Source organism: Ranitomeya imitator, chromosome 4, assembly GCF_032444005.1.
Source record: "Ranitomeya imitator isolate aRanImi1 chromosome 4, aRanImi1.pri, whole genome shotgun sequence".
NCBI lineage: Eukaryota > Metazoa > Chordata > Amphibia > Anura > Dendrobatidae > Ranitomeya > Ranitomeya imitator.
In genome coordinates, this window is record NC_091285.1 from 623,014,523 (window position 1) to 623,029,233 (window position 14,711).

Here is a 14,711-nt window from a genome sequence, read left to right on the forward strand (position 1 = left end):
GGTCTGGAAGACCAAGCAAAATTTCAGTGAGAGCTGCTAGTAGGATTGCTAGAGAGGCAAATCAGAACCCCCCGCTTGACTGCAAAAGACCTTCAGAAAGATTTAGCAGAGTTGTGCTACATTGTTCTACTGTTCAGAGCATCAGCACAAATATGACCTTCATGGGAGAGTAATCAAAATAAAACCTCTCCTGTGTCCTCATCATAAAATTCAGCATCAGAAGTATGCAAAAAAACATCTAAACAAGGCTGATGCATTTTGGAAACAAGTCCTGTGGACCGATGAGTTTAAAATCAAACTTTTTGGCCACAATGGTCAATGGTACAGTACAGTCCAAAAGTTTGGACACACCTCATTTAAAGATTTTTCTGTATTTTCATGACTATGAAAATTGTACATTCACACTGAAGGCATCATAACCATGAATTAACACGTGGAATTATATACTTAACAAAAAAGTGTGAAACATCTGAAATTATGTCTTATATTCTAGGTTCTTCAAAGTAGCCACCTTTTGCTTTGATGACTGCTTTGCACACTCTTGACATTCTCTTGATGAGCTTCAAGAGGTAGTCACCGGGAATGGTTTTCAATTCACAGGTGTGCCCTGTCAGGTTTAGTAAGTGGGAATTCTTGCGTTTTAAATGGGGTTGGGACCATCAGTTGTGTTGTGCAGAAGTCTGGTGGATACATAGCTGATAGTCCTACTGAATAGACTGTTAGAATTTGTATTATGGCAAGAAAAAAGCAGCTAAGTAAAGAAAAACGATTGGCCATCATTACTTTAAGAAATGAAGGTCAATCAGTCCGAAAAAGTGGGAAAACTTTGAAAGTGTCCCCAAGTGCAGTTGCAAAAACCATCAAGCGATACACAGAAACTGGCTCACATGAGGACCGCCCCAGGGAAGGAAGACCAAGAGTCACCTCTGCTTCTGAGGAGTTTATCCGAGTCACCAGCCTCAGAAATCGCAGGTTAACAGCAGCTCAGATTAGAGACCAGGTCAATGCCACACAGAGTTCTAGCAGCAGACACATCTCTACAACAACTGTTAAGAGGAGACTTTGTGCAGCAGGCCTTCATGGTAAAATAGCTGCTAGGAAACCACTGCTAAGGACAGGCAACAAGCAGAAGAGACTTGTTTGGGCTAAAGAACACAAGGAATGGACATTAGACCAGTGGAAATCTGTGCTTTGGTCTGATGAGTCCAAATTTGAGATCTTTGGTTCCAACCACTGTGTCTTTGTGCGACACAGAAAAGCTGAATGTATGAACTGTACATGCTTGGTTCCCACCGTGAAGCATGGAGGAGGTGTGATGTGTGGGGGTGCTTTTCTGGTGACACTGTTGGGAATTTATTCAAAATTGAAGGCATACTGAACCAGCATGTCTACCACAGGATCTTGCAGCGGCATGCTATTCTATCTGGTTTGTATTTAGCTGGACTATCATTTATTTTTCAACAGGACAATGACCCCAAACACACCTCCAGGCTGTGTAAGGGCTATTTGACCAAGAAAGAGAGTGATGGGGTGCTACGCCAGATAACCTGGCCTCCACAGTCACCAGACCTGAACCCAATCGAGATGGTTTGGAGTGAGCTGGACCGCAGAGTGAAGGCAAAAGGGCCAACAAGTGCTAAGCATCTCTGGGAACGCCTTCAAGATTGTTGGAAGACCATTCCCGGTGACTACCTCTTGAAGCTCATCAAGAGAATGCCAAGAGTGTGCAAAGCAGTCATCAAAGCAAAAGGTGGCTACTTTGAAGAACCTAGAATATAAAACATAATTTCAGATGTTTCACACTTTTTTGTTAAGTATATAATTCCACATGTGTTAATTCATAGTTTTGATACCTTCAGTGTGAATGTACAATTTTCATAGTCATGAAAATACAGAAAAATCTTTAAATGAGAAGGTGTGTCCAAACTTTTGGTCTGTACTGTATGTGTGGAGAAAAAAGGGCACAGAGTTTCAGGAAAAGAACATCTCAACAACCATTAGGCATGGTGGTGGATCAATCATGCTTTGGCGTTCTGTTGCAGCCATTAGCCAGGGAGGGAAGAATGGATTCAATTACATTTCAACAAATTCTTGATGCAAACATAACACCATCTGGAAAAAAGCTGAAGTTGAAAAGAGGATGGATTCTAGAAATGAATAAGGAGCCTAATCACACATCAAAATCCACAATAGACGCCCTCAAAAGGCGCTAGCTGAGGGTTTTACAATGGCCCTCACAGTCTCCTGATCTGAACATCATTGAAAATCTGTGGCTAGACCTCAAAATAGCAGTGCATGCAACATGAACCAGGAATCTCACAAAACTGGAAGACTTTTCCAAGGAAGAATGGATGAAAATCTCTCAAACAAGAATTGAAATACTCCTGTCTGGCAACAAAAAGTGTTTGTAAGCTGTGAAACTTTCTAAAGGTGGTGCTACTAAGTACTAACCATGCAGGGTGCACAAAGTTTTGCATGAACCCAATCTCCATTTTGTAATTTTTTAAATGTAAAAAATTTAAATATATATGTATTTTTGCACAAAACAAACAAACAAAAAAAAAAAGGTAATGTGTCATCTTTAACTTTAGGCCTTTTAGATATCTTTTCATCTTCAACATGCTTAACCGGTCACAATAACACTAATTTTGAGCATGGGTGCCCAAACTTTTACATGCCACTGTGTCTTTGTGGACAGAATAACAAGAGATAGGGCCCTGCGGAAAGGGGGAAGAAAAAACGGAAACCCAAAAACGGAATCGGTCAGGCCGTGAAGGTTTAATTAAAAAATATTAGCATATTTCATGTTTTTTTCTTCCTCTAGATATGTTATCATTACCTGGGTGCGGTCAGATCAGCAGAGGACTCCTGCGCCCCTTGCTCCTGGATAGCTCACCGTAGAGTACCCCTTTACGTCTAACTAGCCACCAATAATGATGTAATGATGAGCTGTGTAAGTCATCAGCTCAGTTGCTTGTGCTCAATGACAGACAGATTGATCAGAATGATAATAAGTGGCCTGTAAGGTGGTAGTGGGCCTCCTAGCCACTGGACCCCTGTGCAGTAGCACATGTTGCATGTATGAAAATGTCTGCCCACCCGTGCACAATGCCCTCAAATGTGCCAGCTAGGTAATTGTATTTCACGCTCTGATGCTTCCTGAGGTAAAATAACTTAGGTGTGCCAATGGCTGAACTTGCCCAGTCTGACGATGGCCACCATACTAGATCTGTGCTGGAAGTGCAGCCTAATAGCAGGACCGACTCTAACGCACAAACTCCTTCTATATGAATGAATGGATTTGTTTTTTGTAGATGCAGACAATTCTCTTTTTTAGACCTTTACCGTTTTTCTTTATTTCTCAAAAGAAAAAGAACATTTTTATATCTTTCTGTCTATGTGGCTGAATGAAGACTGATAATTCTGCAGGACGAGTTATAATGTTTTTTTTGTGTTTTTTATAATCCTTTTTGTTGTACAAACATATGACCTTTTGATCATTTTGCATTGTAATTGTTGGGAACTGCAAATCAGCAATTCTGGCGTTTGATTTTTTTTTTTCGCCTTTATCTAATGGGTTACATAATTTTATAATTTGATAGATCAGACTTTTTATGGATATACTTACCGTATATTTTTAGTTTCTTTATATTTTGGAGTGATGAAAACTTTTAATGTTTTTTTTTCCCTTTTTTCATATCTTCAATAACTTTTTTTATCTTTTCCCTTTTAAAAGTAACATGACAGCTTCCCCAGGCCCCATGAACCTGCACCAGGCTTCATTAGCGCACTGCTCATGTGCCCAGTCGTGACATTTGCACAGCCAGCAGTAACGACCGGCTGTGTCCTATGCCACCGCTGCGTCTCTGGGCATGCTCATCGCACAGTGAGTGGCGGCATGAGAGCGTGTCTAGCCAGATTTATTATTAGATGTATTGATTTATGTATAGTTTGTTGAAAGTATAGGTTCCATTTAAATGCAGATTCCTGAGGCCTGACAGCAGCAGTTAATCGGTTACATAGCAGCAATCGGAGCTAACTCCAGTCACTGCTGTTAGAGGCAGGTGCTGGCTGTATAACACAGCTAGCACTTGCCCTTGTGTGTACTGAGCTCAGCACTTGAGCCCACTCCATACTCCACTACCCTTTCCCATAGTAACATATAATATACATCCATAGGTTTTCACAAACCTCCAATATTTCTTGAATTTGTTTGTATGAACCAGTTTATATAAATAAGCGGTATGAAAAAAATAACCCCTCCGTGTAGTCAAAATCTTCAAAATCCTCAAGATCAACTATTAGGAGCACTTTAAAGTCAACTATTCCACACATTATCTTAGGTCTATGTTCCCTGACCATCCTTCCACACTGTCAGGATCATTGGCAACTATGGACAGATTCGATTTTATCATTCACCAGAATATCAGGCCATGTTAATTCCGATCTTTCCTGACACCCCGCTGTCTTTCTATCACACAGGACGGCTGCTTTTTGGTTCGCCTCAGCTCTTCACAAAACCAGACCCAGCTATACACCTTGGCTGTTCTCTACCATGACCACATTTACAACATTCCTATACGAGCCGTGGGCAACGATGGGTTTTCACTGGGGAAGGAGGGTAAACGGTATGAGGAGGTAAGTGGCTTGGTTACCTTTTGGGGGGTAATTTCTTTTTGATACTTTATTATGAAAAAAAAGGAAAATGTTGTTTAGAACTTTTAAGTGAAAACTAAATCTGAAGATCTGCTAATGTCATTCACACATATGGAAACAAATCTTTCTGAATGGTCTTAGCTTTGGAGATATGCAGCTTAAAGCATTGAGAGTACCATATTTTTCAGACAATAAGGCATACATTTTTCCTCCAAAAATGTGGAAGACAATGGGGGGTGCATCTTATAGTCCAGATGTGCATGCTCTGGCTGTGGTGGGGAGGTGGGGGAGCAGCAGCGGCAGAGCAGCGGGTCACAGGAGGCAGGAGACGGCTACTGCAGCTAAAGCCTGTGCTCACTGCTAAAGAGAAATTAATGTTCACTGCTTTCCACGCCCATGGGTGTGGAATGCGGTGAATATTCATTCCCTTTAGTAGCGGCACATGTGACCACCCGGCAGCTGCAGGAAGCCAGCGGCTGACACTGTGCATGCTACTAAAGAGTGAGGAGTGAATGCTCACTGCCCTCCATGCACATAGTCCCAGTGTGTAGAGCAGTGAGTATTCCTGCTACTGACGTCCCTGCCATGCACTGCTTACATGCATAAAGCAGCTGCTGGCATCGAAACAAGATGCTGCGAGAGAGCACAGAAAGGTAAATGTAATTTTTTTTTTTTATATATATTCTTCTGATGGAGCCCTGCATACCAGGACGGTGATGGGGGTCAATCATACCAGGATAAGGATGGGGCCATGCCTACCAGGCTAGGGATAAGGGGGCCATGCCTATCAGGATAAGGATGAAAAGGCCATGAATACCAGGATAAGGATAAGGGGGCCCATGCACACCAGGATGGAGATGAGGGGCCAAGCATACCAGGATGGGAAGGCCATGCACACCAGGATAGGGATGAGGGGGCCATGTATACCAGGATAGGTGAAATTAAGTACAGAATTTACCACATTTTTTGCTTCAATTTTTTTTCTAATTTCCTCCTCTAAAACCTAGGTGCGTCTTATGGTCCGAAAAATACGGTAGTTATTTCTCCTGACCCTAGAATAGACTTGGTTTGGTTCAGCCGAGACTGCACGTTCTTTAAATAGGATGAGGGGAACGAGCCACTGCCAGACACCTCCATGGACCCTGATGCCAAATCTTTTTCAAGACAAGGGATCAGGCATGTTGAAATTCCCCAACATGAGTCCTACTAGATGGCCCAAACCCTTAAGTTGCAATCAAAATTATTTTAGTAACAATTTTAGAGCAATTTAAATATAACAAAAAATATATAATAAGTGTTTTCTCCAAATTACACACAAAATGCCACTTTTATGTAAATCTGGGACAGACCCTAATATTGCCCTTGTGATGGCTATGTAAATTGTTTGCGATCACTCTTGTATCCAGTATGAGATATTCTATTGACCCCCCCCCCCTATGTACTTCCCCCCTCTGTCTATGTCTTGTTGCTCATGAAAGTTATTTCGAGTAATTTAGTCGTTGATCGACTTTTGTTTATTTCCCACGACTCAAAATGTATATTACCCTCTTGTGCAGAGACTAACCATGAGAAAAAGTCCTATCAAATACCTAGACTGGCTAGTGATTTGTTGACTGACTTTTGATTACGAGTGTACAAATATGGCTTAGTGAGGAGAGTGGGTCAAAAAGTTAAAGGGGTTGATCAGGACTTATACATTAAGCTTCGTCAACGTCATAGTGGCCACAGCCGGGTACTGCACATTCGCCTCTATACAAATCAGTAGGGGGCAGATGTACGGCTGCAGACACGATATCTGTGACAGAAATTTGTCATTCACAACTGAGTAGTTACGCCTTCCACCAGCATCAGGAGCAGCTGATTGTCGGAGGTGTCAGGTGTCACACTCCTACTGATCAGATATTGATGACCTATCCTAAGCCTAGGCCATAAATGCAAAAGTCCCAGACAACTTCTTTAAGGGAAGAGATAATTGCCTTACAAAAACAAGGAACATAATAAAAAAGATACATGGGTACTGAGTGTTCCTAGAGTCAAAGAAGCACAGTTCAAAAGTTCAAAGTTAAAGGAGCACTTGCTACACTACCTGGAGGTGGCAGAAAGAAGACGTCAGATTCTTGAGGAGGCAGGTGGCCAAAAACCTCAAGTGAATAAAAAGAACCTGCAGCAACATTGGATGGCAGGAGGCACTGAGGTTTCAGTTTGTACAGTAAGGTGCATGCTAAACACTGAAGGACTCCGTGCTGAGCTCCAAGACGTCACTGCTACTGACCCAATAGCACAATAAAAGTTGGCCCCATACCATGTAAATCAGCCACAGAAGTTTTGTAATTGTGTTCTATGGAGTGATGTGTGTCTGATGGAAGAAAAATGAAACATACACTGAAAACAACATCCTGCCTAAAGTGAATCATGTTGGATCTGTGATTTCTACAGTTAAGCATGGCAGTGGCTTGATAATGCCTACAGTAAAGCATAGCGGTGGATAAGTGATGTCTACAGAGATGATGGTGGTGGATCAGTGAGGCCTACTGTGAAGCATGGCAGGGGCTCCGTGATGTCTACAGTTTGCCTACAGTGAAGAATGGCAATGCCTCAGTGATGGTTAGAATGAAGCTTGGCGGTGGCTTGGTGTTGCCTACAGTAAAGCATATCAGTGGCTCGGTGATGTCTACAGTGAAGCATGGTGGTGACTCGGTGATCCCTATAGTGAAGCATGATGGAAGCATGATATCTACAATGAGACATGACAGGAACTCTGTCATACCAACAGCGAAGCATGGCGATGGAATGGTGATGCCTACAGTGAGGCATGGCCGTGGTTTGGTGATGCCTAGAGTGAAGCATTGCGGGGGCTCAATAATGCCTACAGTGAAGATGACGGTGCATTGGTGATGCCTAAAGTGAAGCACAGCAGTGGCTTGTTGATGTCTACAGTGAAGCATGGTAGTGACTCGGATGCTTATAGTGAAGCATGGCAGAAACTTGGTGATATCTACAGTGAGACATAGCGGTGACTCTGTGATGCCTACAGTGAAGCATGGCGGTCGCTTGGTGATGTCTACAGTGAAGAATGGCAAAGCCTCGGTGATGCCTAGAGTGAAGCATGACAGTGGCTTGGTGATGCCTCCAGTGAAGCAAGGAGGTGGCTTGGTGATGCCTACAGTGAGGCATGGCTGTGGCTCAGTGATACCTAGAGTGAAGCATTGCGGGGACTCAGTGATACCTATAGTGAGGCATGGCAGTGATTTGGTGGTGCCTACAGTGGAGCATGGTGGTGGATCACCAATGCCTACAGTGAAGATAGCGGTGGCTCTGTGATGCCTACAGTGAAAGTGAAGTATGGCACTGGCTTGGTGATGCTTACAGTGGAGCATGGCTGTGGCTTGATGATGCTAAGAGTGAAGCATTGCAGGGGCTCAGTGATGCCTATAGGGAGACATGGCGATGATTTGGTGATGCCTACAGTGGAGTATGGCGGTGGATCGTCAGTGTAACAGTGAAGATGGCGGTGGAGTGGTGATGCCTACAGGGAAGATTGCGATAGATTGGTGATGCATACTGTGAAGCATAGCGGTGGCTCAGTGATACCTATAGTGAGGCATGGTGGTGACTAGGTGTTTCCTAGAGCGAAGCATGGTGGTGGATTGGTGATGTCTAGAGTGAACCATAGCTGTGGCTTGGTGATTCCTAGAGTGAAGCATGGCGGGGGCTCGGTGATTCTCTGGGGTTGCTTTGCTTCCTCTGGCACTGGAAACCTACAGCGTGTGGTGGACAAGATTCATTAATAATATATTAGTAAATGGTAGTAAAATGTTATGGCATCTGTCAGGCAGGTGTAACTTTGGCATCATTGGACCTTCCAACATGACAGTGATCCCAAGCATACCACAAAGCCTACCAAGGTTTAGTTTCAAAAGTCTTGGAAGATTCTGGAGTAGCTATCAAAGTTGAGTGACTTTAACCCTACAGAAAATCTTTGGCAGAATTTGAGGGAGCAGATTGCAGATTAGTGACCTGGAGGCCATTGCTCATGAGGAATGAGCTAAGATTCCCCAGAAACACTGCCAGAAGCTGGTGCCTGATTATGTATCATGTTTACAGCAGGTCATAACAGCTCTACTAAGAATTAAAGACGCCGGCCCTCGTGAACCTAGTGAGTAATTCTGAGATTGCAATACTTGCACTTTGTGGTGAGTTTGGAGAAACCACTTGTTATATTACTTGTTGTGAGCTATTTACATTGTTTTTGTTTAGTTTATTGCGAAGAGCAGAACGTTTGTACATTTTGCTAATGATCCTAAATGTATAAGTTGGGGGGTTGAATAATTGCAACTGTAAAGCACAGTAGATGGTTGGCCAGCCCTTCTGAAATGAGGGGGCTTGGACATATTTAGTTATCCCGGATAACAGAGAACAATAGATTGGATTTACCTACACAGCACTTTTATAATGTACGGTAGGTGTAGTTATGATTGCGTACCATAGGTCAGCTTTATTGCTGCTGTGTGATGGGTCCACAGTGTCCCTGCCAGGTAGCATGGCGGTACATTGCTAAATAATGCCTCGTTGTGCAATCATCTTCAACACAGAAAACATCCTGAGCTGGAATTATGGATTCTGTTTGTATTTTTACCACTCCCCCTCCACCCTTTACATTTCATAACACGTGAATCTCCTGGCCTGAAGGCTTTTGCGTCAGCTATACTATGTGTACATGTCAGCAGCTGGTAGGCATTTACTAGTACCTGCATGTGTGATACGGCTATATAACACCTCTTATATCACAATTTGTTATGTAACTGATCACAGGGGATACATAAACCAGTGCATAATCAATGCACATATCTGATTTAGAACATTTTGGGATCCATTTTCAAACTCCTTCCAAAAGTTTAACATTAGTTTGGTAATTATGGCGGAATATAATCTCCAGCGATCATTTCGAGGTGCACTAACAATGTCCCCAATGTGTTGTGCATTCAGAGGTCATGGTTGGTTGGTCGTCATGATTCACAGCTATAACATATTAAATATGGCTGTGGCTGCCATTCATATAAACAGTCTGGTAGTGACACAAGTAAGGAAAAGATAGACCGTGCATTATTTGAATAGTAAAGTGTCACTGCTCACCCACAAGGCAACATGAGGACCACCCTGATGCGCGTTTCGCACACCCCTTGAGAAGGCACCTGTGCGAAACGCACCATATTTAATGTTATAGCTGACCCTTTTACTTGGATCTACCATCTTCTTTACTTGATCCTTACTCTTTGAACCCCATGTTTGTGTAGTACAGTGGCTTGTGAAAGTGTTAATTCCCGCCATCTGGCTTTTTACCTATTTTCTTAAATTGCAACCTGTGCTTAAATATGTTTGTAATTCGATTTATGTGTGAGGCATCAGCACCAAATAGTCTAAGTTGGTGAAGTGTGAAAATATAGGCAGAAATTAAATTTATGGGGTCAAATAACTAAAAATTGGCTTGTGCATATACAGTATATTTACCCCATTTGCACTTAAGCCTCTAAAAATTTCTGGTGCAAAGAATTACCTTCATACGTCACATGCTTAGTGAAAGGAAGTCCACCTGTATGCACTCTAAGGGTATGTGTCCACGTTCAGGATTGCATCAGGATTTGGTCAGTATTTTTCATCAGTATTTGTAAGCCAAAACCAAGAGTGGAACAATTAGAGGAAATGTATAATGGAAACATATGTCCACTTTTGCATTTATCACCCACTCCTGGTTTTGGCTTACAAATACTGATGAAAAATCCTGACCAAATCCTGATGCAATCCTGAACGTGGACACATACCCTATGTGTCACATGCCCTATCACCTTTTCTGAAATGCTAGAGGCTGTAACACCATTAAGCAAGAGGCACCACTAACCAAACAACCCATGAAGACCACGAAGATCTCCCAACAAGTCAGTGAAATGTGAAAAAAGCAAAACTAAATCAATCTAATTGGAAAATCCAACAAAATCCCACCAGTATTAAGGGAACACAGCTATAGTAGGAATTAAAATATAACCTTTATTAGGTACAAGATAAAAGTACTCAAAAACAACAACAAATAGTGTCACCCCAAAAACAAATGAAACTATAATGGTATTAAATGATGTAACCTGTCAGGTAACACATCACTTATGGGTGATACCAATATAGACTAATGGTGAGGACAGTCATAAACAAGGGTGAAATATACTGCCCCACATACTCAAGATACCTCTGGTAAATGACATAAGCACATAAGTGCAGAAAATGTTAGGCCAGGTAACCTTGCGTGTATAAGTATTGGCAGGTATCAGAACAGGCAGGGAGGGGGGTAAGACAAATGCGGTAGAAATCATACACAGTACTAATATAAACAACAGGAACGATCTCACCAATTGCCGTGACTCAGGTCAGTGTAGCCCATAGTTCGCTGAGAAGAAAAAATCCATGAAGCAGCGATGTAAGGAGACAATACCCTGTCAATCCCTAAGGGGCTAACCACAAACCTATGTCCCCAAACTCCCGCCCTTACAAGGGCAGTCCACAACTACCCCTGAGCAAAAATCATGCCCTGCACTCTCCCTATAAGAATGTCCCGATGCGTTTCTTCGCAGGCCGTATCATCAGGGGACTTGCCTGCCTGGGAGCTAAAGTGCATGAGTGCTATAATAGAGGACAAAAAAACCTGCCACCCTCCATGTTACTCTGAGGAGAGTGGGAGGAGTTAATACGTCCACTTAAGTAATCTGATGGAAGACATGATTAACCAATCACATGCTCAATATAGAACATGTGATCGTAAACAAAGAAAGCAAGAACTTAATAAAAAGAAATGTAACCAGACATGTAATCAGACAAGACCCAAGTGCAGTAAAGATCTAAAAAATGATACCTGGAAGGTACTAATCCGGCGACTGAACGCCAAGGGTCCGATGAGAAGACACGAGGGAGAGACCGCAGTTATTAGCGGAAGTTCCCGTTGCGTGGATACAAGGACGCTAACAAGCGCTAGTGCGTGCCGGGACCCGGAAGTTTACCCATGAACCGGAAATAATAGTCGCTGGGTCGCCGGGATACCAAGACGCTGCCCTGCGCTGAGAAGGCACGAGGTAAAGACTTCCGGTGTCCGTCGAGGTATCCGTTGCTAAGATACCGAGACGCGAGTAAGCGCAGGAAGTGACGAAGTGTAAACACTTACCAATGACCGGAAGTCATAGTCGCTAGGAAACCAAAACGCTATACCGCGCAAAGGACTGCTAGTGACAGCCCAAAAGTAATATCTATCACAACGCCACGGTACTACCGGGTTAATGTTCATCCCCGCGATCGCCAATCAGCCTTATTGGAGATAGCCTGAAGTAGCTGATTGTAGACACCACCACCAAAATCCTAAAGCGCGCTAACAACCATAGATGGTCTATATTAAGGCGCCGCATCGCTACATTGTTTATGCACAGTTACAAAACAGGCGTGGTACATAAGTGTGAGATTAACATATTTGAAACGCCAACCACTGTGTATCATGTTTGAATACAATCATGGAGATTACAAAATCCTACAACATACATACTGCACTAGTCCAGTGTCATGCCATGATTATTAACAAACCAAAAAGAATCTATGCAACTAGAGCGCTGAGGTGGCGTAACTATAGGAAGATAACCACATGCCTATATGCCCAAGTACAGCCCGACTACGGACTTGCTCAAATTGATAACCCAAACATGTAGAAAAGAAAAAGGGATATAAGTAATAATAACAGACAATACATATACACATACAAAAGGGGGCGACAGAGACGATTTTGGAAGGGCACAAAAAATATATGTCCACTGACCATCTATCAATAAAAGAAACAAAAGAAGTATCCAAAGAACATTAAAGAAAACAACCATAGTTAATTTGGTCATTGAGGCCATAAGGTGAAATGGTGTTTAAATAAAAAATCCACTTGGCCTCTTTCTGGAGCAACAACTGATCCCAGTTGCCTCCTCGAGCGGGCATAGTGACCTTTTCAATGGCTATAAACCGTAAGCTCTTAATTTGTCCATTGTGCAGCTGGTTGACGTGCCGAGACACAGATGTGTCTCTTTTGTGAAGCACATCTCCCACGTGTTCCCCGATTCGCCTCTTGAATTCCCTGATCGTCTTGCCTACATACTCCATCCCACAGATGCAAGAGGCCCTGTATATAACTCCTTTGGTGCTGCAGTTGATAAACTGTTTAATGGAGTACTCTTTACCAGTTACATTACTGACAAAGGATTTACAGTTATCGACATATTGGCATGCCGTACAGTGCCCGCACTTATGGCACCCCGTGACATTACTCTTAAGCCACGTATCAGTAGAAGGTTGAGTGAAGTGGCTATGGACGATTCTATCTTGAAGCGATCTGGATTTCTTGTAGGTAATTGTAGGTGCATCTCCCAGATGACCAGAGATATCTGGATCCATCTGAAGGATGGACCAATGTCTCCTAAGCATGTCCCTAACTCGACTTGCCCCATTATCAAAGGTGGTAATGAAGCGAACAGAGGCATCGTCTTGTTTTTTAGGGGCAGGTTTTAACAATTCGACGCGGTTCCTACTCCTTGCCTCATGGTAAGCCTTGCTCAATACCTCCTGGGGGTAACCTCTAGCCAGAAAACGCTTTCTCAAATCCTGGGATTGTGTTTCAAAGACACGATTATCAGAACAATTTCTCCGAATCCGGAGATATTGCCCTTTTGGAATCCCCCTTTTTAGGTGTACAGGGTGATGACTCTCCCAATGTAGGAGCGAATTCGTGGCTGTAGGTTTTCTGAATGTGGAAGTGAGTAATTCACCTCCCCCACCTTTTGTAATCAAAATGTCCAAGAATGGTAAAGAGCAGGCATCAAAGGCTGATGTAAATGAAAGGCCAATGTCATTATGGTTTAAGGAGTCTACGAACGCGATAAAGCTCTCCTCTGTACCCCGCCAGACGATCAAAATGTCGTCAATGTATCTTGTCCACAACTCGGACACACGATACAAAGACGAATCACTCTCCTCAAGATCTTCACCCAGGACTAGTGTCTCCTCCCACCAGCCGAGGAAGAGGTTGGCGTAGGCCGGGGCACAAGGACTCCCCATAGCCGTCCCCCTCAGCTGGTGGTAGGTCCGCCCATCAAAAACAAAATAGTTGTGTGTAAGACAGAAACGGAGGAGCCTAAGCACAAAACAACTATGTTGGTGGTATTGTTGACCCCTGGTGTTGAGGAAGTACTGTATTGCTTCCAAGCCTCTGTCATGGGGAATAGAGGAATAGAGAGCCTCCACATCAATACTAGCAAGTGATGAATCCAAACCAATAGTGAGGCCATCCAATCGCCGTAGCAAATCTGGGGTGTCCTTGACAAATGACTGCAACGCTGAAACAAAAGGTGACAGGATACGGTCCAAATAAATGCCTGCATTCTGACATAGACTGCCCACCCCCGACACAATAGGCCTACCTCTAAGCGGATGTAGGCCCTTATGTATGTTGGGCAGGCTGTAAAAGGTGGCGGTCACTGGATTTTTGGGCAGGATATAGTCAAATTCTGTTTTATTGATGATCCCATCATTGAGACCCTCCTGTAAGATAGTTCGTAACTCTGCACAATATGTATTTGTGGGATTATGCGAGAGGATTTCATATGTTGTTCCATCTGTCAAGATAGATTGACACATCTCCTGATAGTCTTTAATCCCAAGTATAACAACATTGCCCCCCTTGTCGAAGGGCTTAATCACTATGTTGGTATTTTGTTCCAACCGTTTTATAGCATCCATTTCTTGCTTAGAGCAATTAAAATTACTCTGTATATGACTTAGAGAAAGTTCCCTTAATTCTGCCGTAACGAGATTAGAGAAAATATCAATTGCTGAGAGGTCCCCCGTATTAGGTGGCATTTTGGTGCTTTTGCCCTTCAATTGTGTAAAAGGTCCCAAACCCTGGGAATTGGGTTCAATGTCACCAATGCTGTTCAAAAGTCTAACATCAGGTAACATGTCCACCGAAATGCCAAGATCAGAACATATACGGG

At 43.0% G+C, this 14,711-nt stretch overlaps 1 protein-coding gene across 1 annotated transcript in view; it reads left to right on the forward strand.

Annotated features, from left to right (window-relative positions):
- SH2D6 (SH2 domain containing 6) overlaps positions 1–14,711 on the forward strand; it is a 178,981-nt gene that overhangs the window by 131,306 nt on the left and 32,964 nt on the right. The window contains exon 13 of the mRNA XM_069766644.1: positions 4,483–4,638. Coding sequence (XP_069622745.1) covers positions 4,483–4,638 — 156 coding nt within the window. The remainder of the gene's footprint in view (positions 1–4,482; positions 4,639–14,711) is intronic.